Source organism: Macrobrachium nipponense, chromosome 2, assembly GCF_015104395.2.
Source record: "Macrobrachium nipponense isolate FS-2020 chromosome 2, ASM1510439v2, whole genome shotgun sequence".
Taxonomy (NCBI): Eukaryota; Metazoa; Arthropoda; class Malacostraca; order Decapoda; family Palaemonidae; genus Macrobrachium; species Macrobrachium nipponense.
The window spans coordinates 93,754,079-93,777,683 of NC_087201.1; the positions used below are offsets into that span (position 1 = coordinate 93,754,079).

General features: G+C 42.9%; 1 protein-coding gene and 1 pseudogene across 1 annotated transcript in view; both read left to right on the forward strand.

Moving 5' to 3' along the window:
- Window positions 1-23,605, forward strand: part of LOC135221254 (uncharacterized) — a 395,658-nt gene that overhangs the window by 359,758 nt on the left and 12,295 nt on the right. The window contains exon 19 of the mRNA XM_064259070.1: window positions 8,423-8,760. Within this exon, the coding sequence (XP_064115140.1) occupies window positions 8,423-8,735 (313 nt within the window). The 3' untranslated portion in view covers window positions 8,736-8,760. The remainder of the gene's footprint in view (window positions 1-8,422; window positions 8,761-23,605) is intronic.
- LOC135221598 (5S ribosomal RNA) lies at window positions 22,848-22,966 on the forward strand (annotated as a pseudogene).

Below are 23,605 nucleotides of genomic sequence, written 5' to 3' on the forward strand. Positions count from 1 at the left end.
TCCGGGTCATACGCTCCGGGTGGTTTTAATTATTATATTCCCCGGGACGTAAATATATGAATATATATACATATATATATATATATATTATTTTCCTTTCTTTTGCCACGGAACTTGCGAGTTCATGTGGCCGTCCCGGGTTACTTCGTGTACCCCCCACTCCGGGTCATACAGCTCCGGGTGGTTTTTAATTATTATATTCCCCGGGAGTATATATCCCCGGACGTAAATATATGATATATATACATATATATATTTTTATATATATATTATTTTCCTTTCTTTTTGCCACGGAACTTGCGAGTTCATGTGGCCGTCCCGGGGTTTACTTCGTGTAGTCCCCCCGTTTTACTTCGTGTACACTCCGGGTCATCAGCTCCGGGTGGTTTTTAATTATTATTAGTCCCCGGACGTAAATATATGAATATATATATACGTATATATTTTTTATATATATTTATTTCAGTTCGGCATGCTCCGGCATATGACATTATTATCATAATAATCCTATAAGTTTGTGCAATTGTTCTCATATATTATTGCACTTACAGGCCACTCAGTGTCTGGTTGCCGATCTACAGGATCTGTGCAACCATGATGTTTGCCGGAACCATGCCCCGTGCGCAGTATTGCTTACCGGTTCCGTAGTCTGGCATCACGTAAACGGCTTTGCATGCTACGACTTGTACAACAGGTTTACCTGTTCGATAAGTTACCGCACTGCTTGTTCTATACATATTGTGATGGAATTATATTACACTACTTGGGTTAGTGTTAAAAAAAAAAAATAAATTAAACAAATAAAACAATAATAACTAATAATAATAATAAATAAATAATAGATAACTAAATAAACAATTAAAATAAAATAAATAACTAAATAATAATCAAATAAATACTATATAAATAAAGATAAATAATTAAAATTTCTGTAAATTAAATTACATTAATTAATCAACATATGTAAGCATAATGTTTCAAAGATTTTACTCGAAATTGACACATTCCTTGCATTACAGACAGAGCAGTCTGTTAAGCATGCTGCACTCTCCACCCTCAAGGTCTGGTTGGAGGTTTTGGACAGAACGTAGGGGTAGCTAAGCCTTTTTATGCTACCTCAAGATATGGCAGCCTCCCCAGCCGGGAAAGCTGCCGGATACGTTGACCCAAAATTCGCAGCACCAATTATCAAATAAATTCAAGATTCAGTTATGGAACAGCAAGAGGCAGAATTGCCAGACCTTGGTTTGGAAGAAGTCTCACTTGAACTAGTGAGATTTGCCCATTACACTAGATATGGTTACAGTAACAGTGTTAATGAGGCTAGCCTAGTTGGTCACCGGGTCTTTCCTCGAGTGACTCTGATTCTTCCTCTCCCTTTACTCCAAATTCCTTCATGGGTTTCACAGGAGGTTTGCCCCCTCCCAGGTCGCATTCCTTCTCTGTGATTCCTAGATTAAGAGAAAACCTTCGGGTAAAACCTTGCTTAAAAGCCAATCAGACACAAAGCCACCTCAGTCCATCCCTGCAACGTCTAGAGGTCGGATACTCATAAGGTACCGTAGGGAGGGCTGGAAGGTTCCCCTTTAGTCGGCAAAGACCTGTTCAACACGAATATTTTAAATCAGGCCAGTAGTCTTGCTAGCTTAGTCAGTTCAGTCGCAGCAAGGTTTGAAAGGGTGTTTTTAAACGTTTACGTGCACAGGACTCCCTGATTGCAGGTCTCAGACAGGAGTCAGGCAGTTCCTCCGGCACCTCTTAGTAATTTGGTGCAAGGTCAGAGCATGCCTGACGGGTCCACGTTCCCTCCGTTCCACCCTGGTGATTTTTGGAGGGTAGTGAACTTCGCTATTTTCCGTTTTCAGCGGGTTGTGACCACGTAGAAGGTTGTGGTACACAGAGACTCGGGATTTCGAGTTATTTCCCGAAAGGTTATGGCCACCATTTATTTTAGCTTATGTTAGGCTTATGGAAGGGGCAGCTTCGATTTAGAAAGGACAAGGTCTCAGGGGGACTTGGTTAACTTTTCTAGGGCCAATTCCAGGGTGGGAATCACTGTTTCCTCTTTAGCCCATCCAAGCTCATCAAGTCCAAAAAAAAAAAAAAAAAAAGGGGATATGGGCTAGAAGTGGATCTGCTCAAATACTAAGGTAACAACATGACGGGAACTCCTTACCTTTTACATCAAAGGTAGCAGGATTTACCCTTCAGGCAGTGACTCGGGAAGAGCCCCAGCTTAGCGAGACAGATTCCACATCATTGCTACCCCCAAGGTAGAGAGAGTTTGTGGGAAGTTTGCTGGCTACATTCTCGGCAGGCAAGCTTAAGCCAAACTGTGCAATCAACTTGTTTAGTGAGCGCCTCTGTCAGACGCACTGATCCAAGCCGGATTTGATGCTAGACACGTCTTGCAAGGTCTCTTAACTCTCTAGTGATGACGGAGACGGCGGTTCTGGAGTATGCTCATGAACCGCTGTATAAGGTCATTGCGGAGTAGTTACTTTTAAGCATGCAATGTGCCTCGTACGGCTTTGCGGTTACTAAGAGAAATGGCAAGAAGCATGTTCTAATCCGAGGCTACGATCAGGCACGAACCCAACAGCTTCGGGCTTCCTCAATCTGGGTGCAGATCTCTTCCAGCTTCGGCAGTAAACAACAAGGTTCAGAATGAGGCATCACATTTTAATCAAGCATCAGATTGCGTTGGGGCATCCCTTTCAAAAGGATATTAGAGTCTTCTTCCTCCAGTTTTAGGACTAGGAAAAGTCAAAAGAAGGTACCAACCTTTCCAAGTTCTGCAACAGCACCCTGTGCTATAAGCTGTACTAATTCAGCAAGTTCCCCAACCTTCATCTTCTAAGACACAGCCTCAATTTGTCTCCCTTTCGCCGTCGGCTAGCCAACAGGTTCCCCCTTTCGTCAGAGTGGAGGAACCAGAGCCCAAGGGCGAGCTAGAGGTGTATGGTCAGGAAAGGAACCCGACCCTCATCATCTCAATGAAGTTCCTCAAATAGGAGGCAGGCTGTATCTCTTTTAACATCGTTGGGAGTTTCAGCAGCTGGGCGGAAAACATAGTATCTATCTATCAGCATCCAACCCAAGGGTTGATGGATTACCCCAGGGACCTTCTCCAGAAGGGAGCAGTCTCCAGGACAAAGAACTTAAAATTTCAAAGTCGTCTATTCAGTGTCCCAAAAAAAGGGACCGACCAAAGGAGGGTGATCTTAGACTTGTCCCGTTTAAACTTGTACATTCCTTGCGACAAGTTCTAAAGGCTGACCATCTCTCAGGTACGGGCCTTACTTCCCCGTGGGGGGCCGTCAACCACCTCTATAGGTCTTACAGACGCCCTATATCATGTCCCGACGGCTCAGCACTCCCATCCCATTCCTGGGCTTCAAACTAGTAAAAGAAGCTTATTCCTTCAAGATGATGTGATGCCCTTTGGGCTGAATATAGCCCCAAGGGTTTTCACGGAACTGGCGGAGGTAGTGGTGCAGGTGCTAAGGTCTCAGGTTTTATTGGTAGTGGCGTACCTAAACGACTGGCTAATCTGGGAGATGGTCAAAGACAAGTTTATGAAAGCCATGGACGGGGTCATATCTTTCCTGGATATAGGGTTCAATGATCAACAGGACCAAGTCCGATTGGCCCCAGAATCCAAGTTCCAGTGGCTAGGTTTCCATTGGGGCTTGGATTCACACAACCTTCATTCCATCAGGGAAGGGGATGCCAAGGTAACAAGCCAATTCTTATAATGCAAAAAGGCTTCGAGAAGGAATCAGGAGACGATCCTAGGCTCGCTCCAATTTGCGTCAGTCACAGACGTTCTGTTGAAAGCCAAGCTCAAGGACATCAATCGACTTTGACGTTCAAGGCCAATGCCAAGTGTCGCGACAAGTTCGGCCGGGTACCTCTGATTCCCAAGGAACGTCTACGTCCATGGGCAATAGCCGAAAACCTAGCCAAAGAGTTACAGTTTGCAGTTCCCTCCCCCGTCCCTACTGATGCATACAGTCGCATCACTATCAGGTTGGGGAGGTTATTCACAGCACAACAAGGTTCAGGGAACTTGGTCACCTCAGTTCCAAAGCTTCACATCAACATCCTGGAAGCTATGGCAGTGTTTCTGACCTTAAAGAAGCTCCGTCCTCCGGAGGAGACTCATATCAGATTGGCTCTCGACAGTCGTAGTGATACATGGTATAAAACAGAGGTGGTCCAAGTCAAGTCATGTGAACCACAGGGTGATAGCAATTTTTTCTCTAACTGACAAGAACACCTGGCATCTATCGGCTACCCATCTGGCAGATTCCACAATGTAGTAGCAGACGCATTGTCCCGTCAGTCCCCCTGGAGCCAGAATGGTCACTGGACCAGGAATCCTTCGAGAGGGTTTGTAGGAGAGTACCCTCTGGGTCTGAGAGTAGATTGTTCGCTACAAGACAAACCACAAGCTGCCTTGTTACGTAGCCCAAAGTATGGACCCTCTAGCATACGCTACGGACGCCCTGAGTATAGATTGGAACCAGTGGAGGGAGTTTATTTATTCCCTCCAGTGAACCCTCTCCTGAAGTGTTGCACAAGTTGAAATCCTTCAAAGGTCAGGTGGCTCTCATAGCTCCTTACTGGCCCAAGAACAATTGGTTTCTCCTTCTCCTAGAACTAGGTCTTCATCCTCACCTCCCCTCCCGGGCTTGAGGCTGATGCAACAGTTCAAACGGTGACTGTGTTCGATTCCTCAGGTCTTCACAAAACCCTATCTTTATGGATTTCATGAAGTTTGCAGGTAGGAGGGTAGGGGACATTGATCCACCAGAACATTCTGTTCTTGGAGTCAGACAAAGAGAATCTACACTTTGCCATATGATTCAGCAGTTAAACAATTGCTACATTTCTCAGGAAATCAATGTCAAAGTAATGACAATGAACGTGACTATAACATTCTTCAGGCCTTTATTCGAACAAGGCTTGGCAGTTGCCACAATAACAACCACTAAGTCAGCTCCGAAAAAGATTTTCTTCTCGCGGGTTTGGTATAAATCTAACTGAGTCTTATTTCACCTCAATCCCGGGAGGGCTTGTGCACGCCTGCGGCCCATTCAAAGGCCGTCGTCAGTGTCATGGTTTCTTAACGATGGTCTCAGGTTAGACTCTAAAACAGACAACTTCAAATGTGATTGCCAAACCCTTTTGCGTAAGGCACTGTTTTTATTAAGTCTGGCTTCAGGTGCCAGAACATCGGAGATGTCATCTTTATCTAGTGGCCAAGGGCATATAGAATTCCTTCCCCTCGGGTTACGTGTTGCTTTCACACCAAATAATTATTTTATGGCTAAGAATGAGAACCCTTTGGTAAGGCGATCCCCCTGGAAGTTGTTCCGCTTCCGCAACATCCATCTTTATGTACTGTTAAAACCACAAAGGACTATTTATCTAGCACATCTACCTTTTCCGAAGGCCCCCCCCCTCCTTTTCATGTGGGGCGGTGGTGGTACATATCCCTAAAGGGCATTACGCAGCAGTTTTTGTATTTTACCAAGGAAGTCAGCCCAGGGTCCTTTCCCAAAGCGCGTGCTATTCGGGCTATAACACTTCTGTAAATTTTCTTCAAATATATGAACTTTGATGATCTGAAGAAATATACTGGTCGGCATCGCACTGGGTTTTCCAAAGCTTTACCTTAAGTCCTTGGAGGATCTTAAATATCAGGCAATAGCTGTAGGGAGGTCAGTGTCTCCTTGCAACATCAATATAGTACTGTCCGTTGTTCATATGAATATTTTCCATTATGCCAGTTTATTAACATCCTACCTATCGCAGCAAATCTCTTTGCTATTTCACTTGGTCTATGGTGTTAGTTTATACAATTTAATATTCTGTTTCATTTCAGAGTGATGTAGCTTGGTGGTTTTCTCTGGTACAATTTCACGGGAGCGACAACGGCTGAGCCCAGAAAAGGGATTTTGACGTAGGAAAAATCTATTTCTGGGCGAGGAAGCCGTGTCGCCCAGTGAAATCCCCCCCTGTTTTTTTTCCCCTCCCCTTGCAGTGCACCAAGCTTCATTGCTATCGATAAGTATGACGTCACAGCCGCCTTCAACGGGGTAGCTAGGTGTGACCTATGGGTCGGCTCCCCGTATTTAGGGTCTTTTGATGAGGAAAAGGCTAATTGGAGGGGTTGCTGTGGTAGTGTTTAACACTCGCCCCAGTTTTATACCGACACCTTTTATATAGGTGAGCGAGTCGGAGGCTTCTGACATGTCCAATTTAGCAGTTCTCTGGTATTATAGCAATATTTTACTAGAAATAGTGCTAAAGCAGACATATTTCACTGGGCGACACGGCTTCCTCGCCCAGAAATAGATTTTTCCTACGTCAAAATCCCTTTTCTTGCCTGTATTCCGAATCTTATCTATCTCCTCATCTATATATTCTAGGCTACATACCCGTAGTGCTCTTAGAAACATAGATGCAAACACTGATCTTTTTGCCTTGTTGTTTTGTCCAGAATAGAAATGTACATAGGAAGAAATATTAGGTTTTCTGTAAACACTATATTTAAACACAGTACTGTTTCTCCGTATGAGGACATCCAAAAAGGGTAGGCAACCATCTTTTTCCGTTTCCATAGTAAATTTAATTGATGGTACTAATTGATTTAGCCTTGCAAAAAAGTTATTTACATCTTCGTTCTCTGGCCATACACAAATTATGTCGTCAACATATCTCAACCAAGGTACATTGCGTGGAATTGAAACTTGTGAGCTTTGATGTATTCACAAAGGTGTCTATTGACGATCTATTGGAGTTTCTATTGGAATTATTAGAAATCACACAGCTGGATATTCCACTTTCATAAAACACCTTAATTGAACTGATCAAATTATTTGTAAAAGACTGTAAATTTGAATTCAATGGAAAATTTTACTCTCAAAATTTTGGTATGGCAATGGGAAACCCCCTGTCTCCAATGCTAAGTAATTAATATATGGAATTTTTTGAAAAGAAAATTTTAAACAATATAATTCCACGCAATGTACCTTGGTTTAGATATGTTGACGACATAATTTGTGTATGGCCAGAGAACGAAGATGTAAATAACTTTTTTGCCAGGCTAAATCAATTAGTACCATCAATTAAATTTACTATGGAAATGGAAAAAGATGGTTGCCTACCCTTTTTGGATGTCCTCATACGGAGAAACAGTACTGTGTTTAAATATAGTGTTTACAGAAAACCTACTAATATTTCTTCCTATGTACATTTCTATTCTGGACAAAACAACAAGGTAAAAAGATCAGTGTTTGCATCTATGTTTCTAAGAGCACTTCAGGTATGTAGCCCATAATATATAGATGAGGAGATAGATAAGATTCGGAATACAGGCAAGAAATTGAAATATCCAGATAGTGTACTAAACAATGCATTAGAAGCGGGACAAAAGCCACTCCTACCTTTGACAACCAGTTTGGTTGGGTGGATTCCCTTTTTTTTTTTTTTTTTGCAGTCTCAAATGGTTGGTTTTGTGTATGTTCATCAGTTACTGTCTCTGTAGTATATATAAACTTGTTGGAATTCTAATACTATGTATCAGTCCTTTGGTCAATGGCTTCTTGAAATAAAAGAAAGCCAAAACCGGTCCAGGACCTACACCCTGTCTTATTATTTTTCACCTGTGGATATGTGTGATATAACATATACATATTATATTACATACATATATACATAAATACATAGATACCATTACTACATACATAATATATAATATATACAGATATATATAATATATTATAATATATATAGACATGCATATATACATACATATATAGATAATATATATATATATATATATATATTTGTGTGTGGTGTGTGTTATATATATATATATATATATATATATATATATATATATATATATATATATTATATATATATATATAACACACCTAACATATATACTATGTATACATACATACATATATACATATGTATACATATATATATATATATATATATATATATATATATGATATATATTATATATAAAGGCACGTGGAAACAGCAACCCCAACTTAGGATTAATCTGAGGAATAGAGGAAGCTTTACAGCTATATTCTATTAGCAGTGGTTTGTATATTTTGCCTTTTCATAATATAATAACCATGATTATAAAGAAAATTATATTTGGCTTTCTGTAACTTAAAACATACTATTTGCCATAGTATGGCAAATAGTTCTTTTACTAAGAGATGCAAAACATCACAGCCTATTTATTTTACTATATAATGCACTTGATTTGTGAATGGTGAATGGTGGGGAGAAGAGTGTTTTTCTCTTCATCATTTTTTTTTTTTTTAGAATTTCTCAGGAATACCTGTGTGCATTATGATTCATAATCTGTTTTTGTTTACCATTCCAGTCGCAGTGGAAATGTTGTTAATGGTCAACTTATGCGCCTTCACGTGGTAACTCCTAAAGCTCCAGTTAATGTTACCCTTAATCCCCAAGTTCAGCCTGGTCCTGATCCTTGCCCTCGCTATATTCCTCAGCCAAGCAGTTCTCTTCCTGTCAAGCTTTCTGCATCCACATATTGGGTTTTACGTTTACCTTATGTATATGTTGGTGATCAGGGACCCCATTATCCTCCAGATCCTAGACAGCCAGCACCTACTTCATTTGCTCGCCTTCTCAGAGGTTGTTATGGAATATCACAAGTCACTCTAGACAGATAGTCTGAATTTCCAAATAAAATCCAAAGTAAGAAAATTAATTATTTTTATTTGGTAGTTTGACATATGAGATTTTTTTATTTCTTGTACTTTTTGAATAATTCATTATATGTTAATGTAATTTTTTAGATGCTCATTATAATCTTATATTTTCAAGCCTTAAATCTTTTGTTTCCCTTTCTTTTTTCAATGTTTAGAGAAAGTGGTGATAATTAATAAAGTGTAAAGACAGATCTGTATATTTATGTATATACTCTATGTAGATATTATATATATATTTTTTTTAAAGCAATTGCTTTAGTAGCATCAATAAGTTTCTTGCTGGTATCTTCATACTGACAAAGTTTTTTCAGATTCTCATTTGTCAATTTCTGGTGAAAAATACGCAGACTTCCTTCTTCCATTTATTGAATTTTGTCACGGCAGTTTTGCCTTATGGCATTATCAAGCAACTACTGACTTACAATCTGGCCTTTCGGCCTATTTATTTCATCGTGTGGGAAGTATGACCTTGAGGTATGGGCACTGGTTGGTCTAGGGATTAACAGCTTAACCATTAAGTGTGTTGTTTCGGATACAAAACATGGACATATATATTATGACAATAAAAGTGGAAGTTTAAACAGTGGTTCAATAAATATTCAACATATAATGCCATGTGCTAGTGTTTCCTTAAATGTATGTTTGAAATTTAATATGTTCTTGTTGCTTTTAAATACAAAATTACAAAATTACATACATGAATAATGAATTTAGAAATCTTAATAAAGGAATAAAAAATATTTTATAGCATGCATAAAGGTACAAATCAGCTAATTTCTCTTTATACATAAATGTGTATAATATTAAATTTGAGTGAGCATGTGTGTGTGTCCAAATGGTCTATGTTGATTAACGGCTGCAGATTCGTGTTGGGCAGGGCCTCAGCGACCTGAGCGAGCATGTTACTTGGCTTTTGCTGGGTCTTCTCAAGTCTTCTAAGGGATGCAATGTTCTCAGTGGGATGGGGTGCGCTGTCTGGTCCCTGTTGGCTCGAGTATTCCTTCTGCTGGAGGGGAGTATATGGTCCAATTCTTGTTGGACATTCATAGTTGTCTTCTCTGTGCACAGCCTGGGTGCTTTCTATAAGCTCTTGTAGAGATGTCTTCCTGTTGTGAACATCTATATAATGTTGATGGATGGCCCTTGATTTTTATGAGCCAACAGACATCTCTGAAGGGTCGTTGTAGTGTACACATTTCCTCTGGACAAGTGAATTTATAAACTACGTTTGTGCATATCTTCGGTCCCCCTGCAGCGGTGCGCTGTTCTTCATTATTAGGCCTGCTACAAGGTTGGGCTTACTATATATCCTGAGGCTTATTTTGTGGTATGGGGCTTTTGGGGTACGCTTCTGTTTACTATCCCACGTAGTGTGCAGCAATCCTCCTTGTATGCAGACCCATAATGTACACGATGGTAAATAATCAAGTTCTCCTTGTCCATTTTCTTTTTTATTGCCGTTTCGATCATTTGATCTGCATAGCCATTGTTTGTCAGCAGTTGGTGAATTCGATCAAGTTCGTTATGTATGTCTCTCTATGATGAGCTGTGTGTGAAGGCTCTGTTGACATACGCACTCACGACAGACTTTTTGTATTTGTCCGGGCATTCCCCGTGTGCGTTGAAGCAATGGCCAGCATTCGTTGCTTTTGTATACACGGTCATCTTAAACTGTCCTTGTTGTTTTACCAGGACATCAAGAAATGGCAAATCTTCTGCTGGCTGTGCTCTGTGATGAAGTTGAGCAAATGATTTTCCCATTTTCCTGACAAAAAGACAAGGGTTTTGGGTGTGGCATCATCAAACATTGACCAACAGAAAGGAATGGTGTTTTGGTCGGATTTTGGTCATATGTAAACAATGTGACAGTGCGTATGTGCACAACCACTTCTTGCGGTTTTGACGTAGTAGGAAAAGTGCCCTCTTTTCCCAATTCCATCCATATTTTATCACGTGTTATAACGTTTATCATTATGGCACATGCCCGGCCATAAGACCAATTAAGAGAATTCTTTGACATTATTCTGGTCACCATGGAGCTCTGGATAGACTATTGAAAGGGCACGTGTTGAGGACTCAACAGCAACTACCAAAAATAGGTTTTTCCTACGTCAAAACCTGTTTTATGGTTAAGGTAAAAACATCAAATTGTTCCACATCTTTATAGTGTCATGGTTCCTTTTCCATCTGGGATATTTACAAAATTTGAATACATTTGCTTTCATTAGAAAATTATGTCTACTGATGATGTAGTGTAGTTACCGGCTTTCATATTTACAGGTTATATAATATGTTGGGAATACATAGGCTTGTCGAAAGGTGAAAATTAGCAGTCATCCAATGTTAACTATTTCTGGTTTAGCTTGGTTACATATTTCATGTGGTTAAATGCAAGGAGGAGCAATGTGCTACTTAGAGCCATTCGGACCATTTTCCAATTTTATGTATTTGGATAATTGTTTGCCCTTTTCATATGAATAGTGAAGTTTGTTGAGAAGTTTTTTATGAATGAAGATAAGTAGCCACAAAGACTGTTATTATACAGTTTGTAATGCAGCATATCTCCCGATAATATTGTAGGTATTTTGGATGTCAAAATGTATTGTAACAGTTAAATGTGTCCTTTCAAATTCTTTTTGAGTATGATCTAAGTGACAGCAGGTCAAGTGTAGATCTATTGTTCAGCAACTCGTATTGATATGTAGGGAGTTATTTGTTTTCAAGAACCATGTTATCCTTGAGTCCACAACTTTCCCACAATACATAGACTTCTTTAAAGACATTGATTTATATTATGATGGATTGCTAAGATCCTTTCCTGTTTTTGTTATTGGTGGTGACAGCATATGTCCATCCTTTTGAGTACAGTTTCTTAGTGTAAAATTGTTTGTAGAATTCTAGATGTTTTGCAAGTGTATTTAGTACTACATATAGATCATTACCTTAGTCTATTTTTTATTAAGGTAAGTCTTGGTGGTCTTGTGTTTGATCTGCTAACTGTCTGATGGACAGGCATAAAAGACAAACATGTCTGTTGTAACTGGCAGTGACTCTACTTATCAGCATAAAAATGTTTACTAGTATACCTGTTCATGTTCAAACATGTCTAGCTTAGACATTTTTAGGCTAAACCACTCAATTGGGATTCATTTTGCAGCTGAATGGTTGCTCTACACAGTTTTTGCATTGCAGTGGTTGCCTATTTTGTCCTAATGTTAAAATTTTTGTGGTAGGTATTGCCCACTGAATTTTTTTTGAGATACTTATTTTTTTACATTCACTAAGCATAGCATAAATTTCAGTGTTTCCCTTTCTCCCTTTGAGAAAATCTAATGTTATTCTATCCAAAGTATTTGTCTACCTTTTGGGAATATTATTATCCCTTGTACATATGTATTCACAGTGTCAAGATAATTTTCTGACTGGTGTTTGTTGTGGTTTCTACTAAGCACATATATCAATTGTACAGTAGTATATGATTTTAAAGTTTAAGGTCAAAGTAAAGCAGTCAAAATGGATCAGGGTTGGGTGTGGTTTCCATTTTTATTTTTGCCTCACTTGTTCCAAGTGGTTCCACATTTGCATATATTACAATATCTGCTTGTTGTTTGAATATTAAGGAAAAACTTTAGAGGAATCTAAAGATTTATATGCTTTGGCTGTAAGGAGTCAAGGAAAATACATGTGTACTCTGTTTAGTGCCTAGGAAATATATGTCTACTATGTTATGAGTCAAGGAAAATATATGTATGTACTAAGATGTAGGTTAGTTAATTTATATAGGACAGTTTTCCTCCCAGTGAGGGGTTCAGGAGAGATGAACAGTTCAGTCACAAGTGGTAACTATCTTATAAGATGTAGATGAAGTATATGCTGTTCCCTCAGGCCCTTAGGCCCACCACTGAGGGCAAGGTTTTATATGATTCTTCCTCATCATGATGTAGGGTTTGTTTTTGCCTATTTTTCTACCAAATTTTCTTCTAATATAGTCACCAACTTACTTACAAAAATTTGTGTTATGTACAAAAATTCATAGACGAGAACAGGATCCAATAAAAGCTGATCGTACAGGGCATTCCCCTGTACTATCAGAATTTATTTTTATTTCAATCCTTAGAACAATACATTCTGGGATTGGTCTTAGCCACTGGCCATTGTACATCCAAGTTTTGAGATAGATTTGAGAGATGTCAATGAAACTCTTCAGTCCTTTTGGGAACCACAGAAGCAATTGAGGGTTTCCCTTCAAACCCCTTCCCTTTCTGGAAGAGGAAGTAGGGTAAGAAGAAGAATAGATGCTAAGATGGCTTCTCCCCACATGTGGTGGTGGAAACCTGGGTAATAGATATCCTTCAGTAGGATATCAGTTTCCCTTCGAGTTCCTACCACTCCTCATCAATCATCCCTTCTATGTCCACAATTTATTCTGGCTCGCTGAAGAATCTTCCCGTTGGGAAATCAAGGGTATGCTAAATGAATACATCATGGAAATTGTTACAGTCCGGTTCCTGATTTCTACAACTGTCCTTTTCTCATAGAGAAAGTGATGGGCAATTGGAAACCAGTCATAGTTCTTTCCTCCTTGACCTGTTTCATCAAACTCAGTTCGAGATAGAAACAACGCGCTCTGTACTTGCAACCATCAGGGAGTCTGACTTGAGACTCATGTTGGGTTTGAGGGACAAGTATATTCTGAATACTCACACATCAATCCTTCCTTAATTCTAGGAAGATATGTTGCTATACAGTCTTTGTTCATACAAGAACAAACCTTCGGTCTTAACAATAGGATAATTTCTAGTTCCTAGCTGGATCCGGTTAATCGCGGACAAAAGCAAGGAATTTTGCAAGATCTGGCAATGCGTGCATATATCGGGTGAAAAGTGGTCAAGATCCATGTACCCACACCACAGCATTCAGTCTTTTTCTTATCCGCCTAGACAAGAGTTGTGGTTGACCTCTCTCGGCCTTTACCCAGTTTATTGCCCGTTTTCACTTGTGTTAGTGTGTGTGTGTGTGCTTTTATTATGGCTTCTTCGGCTCCTTCTCGGCCTCGACAATGTGTGTGCCCGGGAACTCCTGGTTTCCTGTGTTCTCGTTTTTTGGCTTCTTCAGTGACTGATCCTCACATCACTTGTAGTAGGTGTCGTTCTAACGTTTGTACAATAACAAATCCCTGAAGGGAATGCCATGCATGGCCTAGAGAGCAGTGAAAGTTATTTTATAGTAAGAGGGAGCATCATAGAGTTTCTACTCTTCCTTCGTGGGAGGGATTTTCTTCTCCTCTTCCCCATGCTTCATCTCCTGCCGTTGTCACACCCCATGCTAGTGTTGTGCCTTTGTCCCCTTCCTTTTCTTCCATTGATTCATCGTTGGAAGTATCAGGAAGCCCTCAGGCTGATTTATTATGTAATGTCGTCCCTCTTCCTCGGGAGTTAATTTAATTCCTGAGAGGGAGGAGGCTTTTTCATCAATTTCTTTAATTTCAGATTTGGAGGCGTCCAAAATGGCAGCTGGAGGGACACTTGCACTACGGGGTCCACCCTCCTTAGGGGTTTGCTGACATACTAATTGGTTGCTTGCCACCCCCCTCTTCACGCTGTTCAGGCACTCCCCCCTCCTCGTGGCCCCGTCTTTGTTGGTAGCCGAGGTCAGCCATATTATATTGTTCCGCCAGTGATGATTGCTGCTTCTTCAAGTCAGAAGGAAGCTGTGGTATCAGCCCTGCTGGTGACGTCACGGTTTCAGCCATTTTGTTCCTTCCGCCAGTAGTGTCTGCTTCCCATTCAGATTGGGGGAAAGCCGTGACATCATTGCCGCTTATGACGTCACTTCCATCGATGACATCACTCCCATTTGCCGCCACTGCGCCGCCTCGCTCGTCTGTGTCGTCATCATTTGCTGCCGTGACATCATCTCTGCCATCCAGTTTTCTGCATCTCCCTTCCATGTCATCGGCCCCTTCTCTTGCTGATCCGTCTGAGGCTTTATGTCAGGCGGGTCTAAAGAGATTGGACTCTGTTTTAGAAGATAGGTTTGCTGCCATGTCGGCTGGGAGGACTGGAAGCAAGCATGTTGTGTCACCCCTGCCTCCTGCAAAGAGTCTGTGTAAGGAGTCAGTGCTGTCTTCCTCTCCTTCTCTCCCATCTCCACCGCATCGGCGTATCAAGTGTTGGAAGGCTAAGGACTGCCCTTTCTTCGTCTGCGAGTGAGGAGCAGCACACCCTTCTTCCTGCGAGTGTTGGTGATACTGAGTGTTAGTTTTTCATCCCCTGTGCAATCAGTGGCTGCTTTGTCCTCTGCATCGAGTCGTGTGTTGCAACCTCCCACATTCATGCACAAGTTGTAAATGCTTCCGCTTCTCTTTCTCCAGGGCCTATTCATCGCTGTAAGGATCTCAAGGCGCCTGTCAAGAGGTCGAAGGTTGTGAGCACGGAGTTAGGGCAGCAGGAGTGTTTGCCTGCCCCTCTCCCTGGTACTACCCGGGGTTCAACTCTGAGGGATTCTCGTTCTTTATCGAGTGTTCGAGACACTTTTCCTACACACGTATGTGTGCATCCGCCCCGCACATACTCTTATGTGGCCATGTACGCGAGTCTTCTTTTGGGAGAGTGCGTAGTGATGTCTCTAGTGTTGTGGTTGGTTTGTCGCAGGAGTTGGCACTTGGATCGAGCCCAGACAGGTTGGTTGGTCTTTCGGGCTGTTTGGCTGCTGGCTCGTTTGTTGGTTTACATGAGGAAGGCGCTTTAGATAAGCCTGCATATTCTTCTCATCATCGGTCTCCATTGCAATAGCAGGAGAAGGGAGACACAAGAGTTTTCGTCTTCCTTTACAGAGGTTGTCGATCTCATTCATGGGTTCAACAATTTGGAGAGTAGGACTCAGGCTCATTTGTCTTTCACTCCTTCCTGCTTGGAAACCTTGCTGGGAGCTACGCAAGATCCCAAGTCATTGTTTCAACATCCCTTGTCGGGGCATGTCCAGTCGGTCTTACATAATGTAAACGCCTCTGTTTTAGATTGGGATGGATTGCTTCGCTCTAGGGGCTCTGCCAAGTTGCTTCCCCTGCCTCTCACGAGGCATAGAAAGTCCTATGCTACCAACTCTGCATACTTGATGTCACGTCATCTTAACCCGGATGTCATTTGTCTGAAGGCAGGGTTGACTTTGGAGCAGGTGAGGTCTCTGGCTCCATCCTTGTCTCCACAGGATGCCTCAGCTTTGGAGTCTATGGCAGCCTCCATGTTGCAGATGGTTTCTTGGTTGGACTTCTGGTCGGCGGTCATTGCCAAGATAGCTTCTGACAGGTCCCCAGAGGAGAGTTGGTGAGCGCTTCCTCTCTTGCCAGTTTGTTGCAGTCTGAGGCAAGGCATTCTCATATCTTGCACACCTCAGTGTTGATTTATGGTCTAACCTTCTCCTGATTGGAAGAGACGCAGCTTTATCCAGGATGGAAAGATGGGTTGACCCTGAGTCCTTGCTGGCATTGAGGAATGGGGATCTTTTGGAATCTCAATTTCTGTTCCCTTGGACTAAGCTGGAGGATGCGATAGACTGCCGCTGGGTTGACACGAAGGACAAATTAGTGCACCAGGCTGTGTCCAAGTCAGAGTCTCATCCTCGGAGACGTCCGGTTCCTCCTCCTCCCCCTGCCCAGCAGCGGTCACGAAGGTCGTCACCTGGTAGGCTGTCAAGGAGTTTGGTTTTGGCAGGGCCTCCCCATTCGTCCCAGCCTAGATCAGAGTACCAACATCCCTTTCGCTCCCGCTCCTTCAAGTTGAGAAGGGGCCCCAGGGGCAGAGGTAAAGGGGGTTGTTGGTAGGTGAGGTGCCTCTCCCTCTCCTGTGCCATGGGTGGGGGGGGGTGCCTGGCAGGCCAGGGAGCCAAGTGGTGGAGTTATGGGGCGGAGAAGTGGGTAGTAGATGTCCTTTGGGTGGGGTATCTACTACCATTTGACTTCTCTCCCCCGCTCTTGGACAAGCCTCTGCTCAGGAGGGTGTATCTACCAGATTCTCAGAAGTTCTTGGCTCTCCAGGAGGAAGTGCAGAAGATGCTGGACAAGGATGCAATAGAGGAAGTGGTGCGTCCGTCTCCGGGGTTTTACAGTCACATCTTGATGCCCAAGGCGTTGGGAGATTGGAGACCTGTAATCAACTTATCCACCTTGAATCATTTCATCAGGAAAATGAGGTTCAAGATGGAGACCCCACATTCAGTGTTAGCAGCTGTGAGGGAAGGCAACTTCATGCTGTCAATAGATTTGAGGGACGCATACAGCGGTTTCAAGGGTTTTCCTGTCGAATCAGAGGTTGGAGAAGTTGCAAGTGGTGGCGTGTAACTTCCTGTCGGAACCACGTCAGTCAGCTCATCAGTGGTAGGTTCTTCTGGGAATTTTGTCTTCTCTGGAGAAGCTGGTCCTTCATGGGCATCATCATCTTCGATCTCTATAATGGAGGCTGAGGGAATTCTGGTCTCCGGCGGGGGACTCGCCCCTATTAAGGGTTCCTCTGTTTCTGGAAGTGAGAGAAAACCTTCGTTGGTGGTTGGACGACCGAAATCTCTTGAACGGTGTTCCTCTTCGTTCTCTCCCCCCAGACTTCCTTCTGTTTTCAGACGCGCGCCCCCCCCCCCCATTTAGGTGGTCTCATTGCCTTGGGCATTTGGAGTTTGGAAGACAAACAGCAACATATCAACGTCTTTGAGCTCAAGGCAGCCTTCCCGGGTCTGAAGGAGTTTCAGGAGAAAGTAGAGGGTCATTCTGTCGTTCTCATGTCAGACAACACCACAGTGGTTGCTTATGTAAACAAGCAGGGAGGCCTGGTTTCATGTCAACTTCACGCCTTGACCTCGAGGTTCACCAGTGGGTGGTCAGCAATTCAGTAGAGCTCTCAGCCAGGTATATCCCAGGCAAACGGAATGTGGTCGCAGACAAACTCAGTCGTCGGGATCAGATCCTAAGCAGAGTGGTCCCTCCATTAGGTAGTAGCAGACAAGCTCTTCCAGGTTAGGGAGAGACCCACGCTGGACCTTTTTGCAACCTGGTTCAACAGGAAACGAGATATTCTGTTCAATGGTTCCAGATCCTCTAGCATTAGCGGAGGATGCATTCCAACATCCCTGGGACAACCTGGAGGTTTATGCATTCCCTCTGTTTTGTTTGATCCGTCAAGTCCTGAACAGGCTGATGAGTTCAGTCTCAGGATGACTTTGGTAGCCCCTATTTGGCCTCAGGCGGAATGGTTTCCAGATATGCTGTCGTTGTTGTCGGAGGTTCCGAGTGAAATTCCCCCTTGGCAGCATCTCCTGTGTCAGCCGCGTGTAGAAAGGTTCCACCAGTCAGTAGAATCCCTCTCTCTTCACAGTTGGAGGCTTTCAAGTATCTCCTCCAAGCGAGAGGCTTTTCTCAGAGGACAGCAGGGCATATGTCCAGCAGTCTCAGAAGATCGACCTCTGCAGTTTACCAAGGCAAATGGGAGATTTACTGTGTTTGGTATTGTAAACGGGGTTTTTCTCCACTTGGAACCTCTATTCAGCACATAGCAGACTTTTTGACCCTCCTCAGAGATGAGAAAGGTTTCTCTGTTCCCGTCATTAGAGGTTACAGGGCGGCCCTTAATTTAGTGTTATGTCTTAGAGGTATCGACATCTCCTCATCCTGGGAACTTTCCTGGGTAGTTAAAGAGTTTGAGCAATCGAGTTCTCCTAGGGACCTCAAGCCCCCAATGTGGGATGTTTCCTTGGACCTGAGAAGTTTCACTAAAGTTCCATATAAGCCTTTGCGTCATTCATCAGACAGGGACTTGACACTCAAAACAGTTTTTCTCCTGGCCTTGGCATCTTCGAAGAGAGTTGGGGACCTGCATGGTCTGAGCTATGATGTGAAGCACACCAGGGGTTCAGGGTCAGTGTCCTTTGAATTTGTCCCGGAATTCGTGGCTAAGACCCAAAATCCCTCAGTGCATGATGATAGGTTAACCTCCTTTTCCATTCCATCACTAAATGACTTTGTGGGCTGTGATACTCAAGAGCTTTTGTTGTGTCCTGTCAGGGTTCTGCGTTGCTACCTTAAAAAGACACAGCACCTTAGACCAAGCTGTCAGAGGCTTTATGTTAGCACGGGGAGTACAAAGAAAGAGGTGTCGAAAAATACTATATCTTTTTGGATACAGGAAGCCATCAGACAGGCATACTTGACTCTTGATGATTCTGCCGCCACGTCTGTGCAGGCTAGAGCGCATGACGTTAGGGGTATTGGTCCCTCTCTGGCTTTCAAAAAGAACTTGGCTGTGCATAGGGTGGTGAGCGCTGGTACTTGGTTACACCAATCCATGTTCACCTCCTATCATAAGGATGTTGCCTACAGATTATGGACACATTTTCCCTGGGTCCTGCCCAACAGATTGTGTAACTCATGGTTGCCCTTAACAGGACACTATTGTATCTTACCTAAGATGATTGTGTGAATGAGAGAATGAGTGAGTTGGCTGGTCTCTTTCTTTCTCTTGCACCTTTCCTTCTTCCTTCGGGCAGGTCGAGGAACAGACACGTCATTCGCTGGACTGGTCTGATACAGGTGAGTAAGGTAGTCATACTGATACTGTGGTCGCTTGGTATGCAAATAACCAACCCCCAACAAGTTCACATAATGAATGGATCACTCTGCACAGAACAATTCCCGCCACCACAATTGTGTGGACAGTTGACTGACATCTGTAGGGCGTCTGTAACAGCAATTTCCCCTCCCATATTTACCTTGTTGTTAACAAGGCCGTTAACATCTCCATGGCACTGTGGGGCAGTGCCTCCACTCTATGTTCTCATGGAGAGTTCCCTGGTGAACGGAATCACTCAGCTCTCCCACCAGATCGCTCTTCCGAGAGCATTTCTTCTTCCATGGTTTGGCAACAGGCATTGATGTCTAGGGCTTCCCATGGTTGTGTGATTTGCGCTTCCTCCCACCCGCTCACGTTCGTGAATGTGCAGCAATCACCTGGAGTGGTCAGTGTCCATTTTAGGTAACAGCTAGTACATCCAATGATCAGGATTATTCTACCAGACCTTCATGGCCTCATTCATCCACAGGGACTTCGACATTCTACATCTAGGATAGGAGTATTTGTTTAGTTGTTCTTACTCAATAGAAAATGAAAAAGAATTATATGTTGTCTTTGAATAATATTCATATACTATATATACTATAATACTCTAAAAACTTTTGTAGTTGAATAGAAATTTAATCCCAACTGCCTATAGAGTTCCAGTTGTTCCTAAATATACCATGCAAACCCCCAAATTTGGCACTGTAGCTCTTCTAGAGCCAAGATAGTTCCAGTTTTGATAGCACAGGTTTCTTCAGATCCCCTTATGTTTCTGACTGCAGTTGTAAGTTTCTGTACACCTTATGGAAGACCATGCCTCTGACAGGCAAATTGACTGTGCGTCTTTAGGGGTTTTGTTGATGACGACTACTGTGAGAGGACCATTTTCATTGAGAGAGTGCAGTTGCAGTGTTTTCTTTGTCAGTTGCTTTCCTTAATACATATAGGCAGTCCCTGGTTTACAGCAGGGATTCTGTTCCTGGCTAAGCACCATTAACCAAAATTTGCTGATAACGATAGTAATAAATGGCGTTCGTGATGTCTTAAGTGCCTATAAACCATTTACGGATGCCAATAAACCAGTTACTGATGCTGATAAACCACTTACTGCTGCGGAAAATTGCTTACTGTTGCCGAAAATCTGGTTAACAATGTTGTTAGCTAAGTCCCATAAAATCAGAACACTTTTACATGATGCCACCAATAAGCAAGGTTTGCCTGTATGAAGATTGAGACCACAGTCATGAAGAAAAGGAGACAATGTCACATTTAAAGGGCAGCTCCGACTTACCTTGTGTGATTGAGACTGTGCCCTTCATATGAGAAATATCCCAATGTGGCCAGGACCACTTCCCTTGTAGCAACACTTCTCGACTGGGTGAATACGACAGTTCTCCGGGACCTGTACATGTGTTATCTCCTCTCTCCATGGATCGTCCACAGTCTTCATCTACCAATGAGTCTTTGGTCTTTGGATCGGCTTGAATGTTTATTAGGCCACCCTCTCTGGTTCCGTCAGCCTTTCTCAATGACTCAGTTGTTACATCAACTGGAGTCATTGGTCATTTTTGTGTCTGAGCATTTGAGACTCGTTAGTACTAATCGATTTATGGGGTGTTCGCAGGGAACAAAGAGAATACCAGGTAGAAACATCAGAACCAGGGCTGATCCTCTTCTTTTCAAGTCAGTAGAGTGGCATAACCAAGTGGTCATGCTTCTCTAGGCATCAGAATAGGACTCAATAAATACTGGTCGTACAAGGTGTTCCCCTGTACCATCGGAATATATTTTTATTTTACCCTTTGAATGATTCATTCTGGGATTGGTCTTAGCTACTGGCCATCATACTTCCAAGTTTTGTGACAGATTTGAGACATGTCAATGAATTTCTTCAATCCTTTTTGGGGCCACAGAAGCAATTGAAAGTCTTCCTTCAAACCCCTTCCCTTCCTGGAAGAGGGAGTAAGGTAAGAAGAAGAATAGATGCTAAGATGGCTTTCCTCCCCATGTGTGGCTGTCAGTGGGGGAAGGTCGCAGCTTTATGCATCATATTATGATGTCCGAAACCTAGGTAGTATGTAGATGTCTTCGGTAGGATATTAACTTCCCATCGAGTTCCTACCATTCCTTGTCAACCATCTGGTCTATGTTCACAATTCGTTCCAGCTCGCAAAAGAATCTTCCCCTGCTGGGAAATCAAGGCTATGCTGAATGAATACATTGTGAAAATTTTTAGTCTGGTTCCTGATTTCTAAGGGTAATTGGAAACCAGTCATAGTTCTTTCTTGCCTGATCCATTTCAACAGACTCAGTTAAAGATAGAAATGACACACCTTGTACTTGCAACCATCAGGTAGTCCGACTTGGGTCCTACATAGGGTTTGAGGGACGAGTGTTCCAAATATGCTTATTCTTCAATCCTTTCTCAATTTTCCCTCTTGATTCCTGGGAAGACTTAGCACTCCTTCAGACAGACCGCTGCTCCATGACTAGCTCTGTTGTGAGCTTCCAACCTCTACCCAGTATCCACTTGACTTCTTGTCTTGGCCTTATCTAGTGCACCTTCATTCAAACTACATCTCCTGATGTATATTATGATTGATTGGTCCTTGTGAGCTGTCATGTGCAGTGTTTTTAGGCCAGCTCAGACCTCTTGGATTTGATTGCAGCCTGAGTGTTGCATGAACTTGGGAGTCCGAATTTTCACCGAAGCAAGAGAAGTATCTGCTAGTCTTAACAGCTACAGCAGCAAGGTTGCCCTTGCTCTGACAGAGACAGCCAGCTTGGCAATCGTAAGTTGTTCTTGGTCATTGTCGTCACCGGTGAGGCCAGTTCTTCATGAAAAGCTTCTCCATTCCTTTCAGTGCGGTTTCAAGATTCCTGCCTCTTTGACAAGAGACTCTCCATTCCTTCCCTTCCCCTCTTGGAGAAGAGAGACAGGACCTAACTTATGATTAGATGACAGGTATCTCCTTTCGAGTGTCGCTACACGATTCCCCTCCAAGGATACTTTATGCCTCAAGGCATCAACTAGAATGGTAGTTGCCTGCAATTCAATAGATTAGTACCCAACCTAACCCAGCCTAAACTAAACCTAGCCTAACCTAACATAACTTGTACTTCAATATTCTAGAACTTCTCAGTGTTTCAAGCCTCAGGATCCAAGGATAGGTGTTCCATGGTATAGATAAGCAACGGTACCATGGTAGTTCCATAGTCAAAAAGAGGGGAGGGGGGGCTCTTGTCCTCCTATTCTCCTCGATTGATGGTACAGTTGCACGGATGGACAGTAGCCCAATCAGCACAGTGGTCAACCAGACACATTCCATGCAAGATGGATGTATAACAGACAAGTTCAGTCTTGGCATCTCAACATTCCGATTATTCGATCTTGGAAGATGGTCAAGTTAGGCCTTCTATCTTGACACACAGAAGCTGTGTCTGTTCAGCTGTCTTTCTGGCCTTAGGCATAACAGCCAACGGTTGTACCATGTTGAAAGTACCACTTCTCATCCGATCAACCAAGTCCAGCAACGTTGGATGTGGTCAGTACTTGGATGGGTGACCTCCTAGGAACACCAGATGCTGTTGGCATCTTGAGACGTCCTTTGCATCCATGGTACAAGTCTTAAGGCCTAAGCCTTCTCCCCATTCTATCTGATTCTCCGGGTAGTCATCAGGGTATGATGATTCTGAATCTTAAGGACCTTAAGAATGGGTGCTTACAACCTGTTGTTAGTTCTGGCTTGACCAGAAGAGGTGGCCAAGAGCACCATTTCTTTTGACTTTGTAATGGTCAAATAGGCATACTTCACAGCTGGCCTGGTGGACAGCAGCTCATTCCAGGTGAGATTTCACAAGGTCAGGGAAATTGGTTTGCCCCTCACATTCAGGAAGAGCCTGTCAGACAGGTACTAAGGATTTGAATGTGGTCAAAACAGACCACATCACCCCCTCTTTTACCTTCAGAATATTACCCATATATACTTGGATACCTTTTTTTTTCTTCTTGGGGTCTGTGGTAGCTGCTCAATAGTCATGTAGCTCAGCCAGCTCCCTTGGGGACAGGTGGCATCTCACTAAGGTCTATGGCTGCAAAAGATATGGTGTGTAGGACTGGCCTCCTATTGTGACAGTAGCAATCCGCTTAGTGGTGGAGAGTAGTTTTTGGTCCTCTGACAATGTTAGAGAAGCTTGTTCCCAGCAGGCAGAGGCACCTACAGTCTCTTCAGT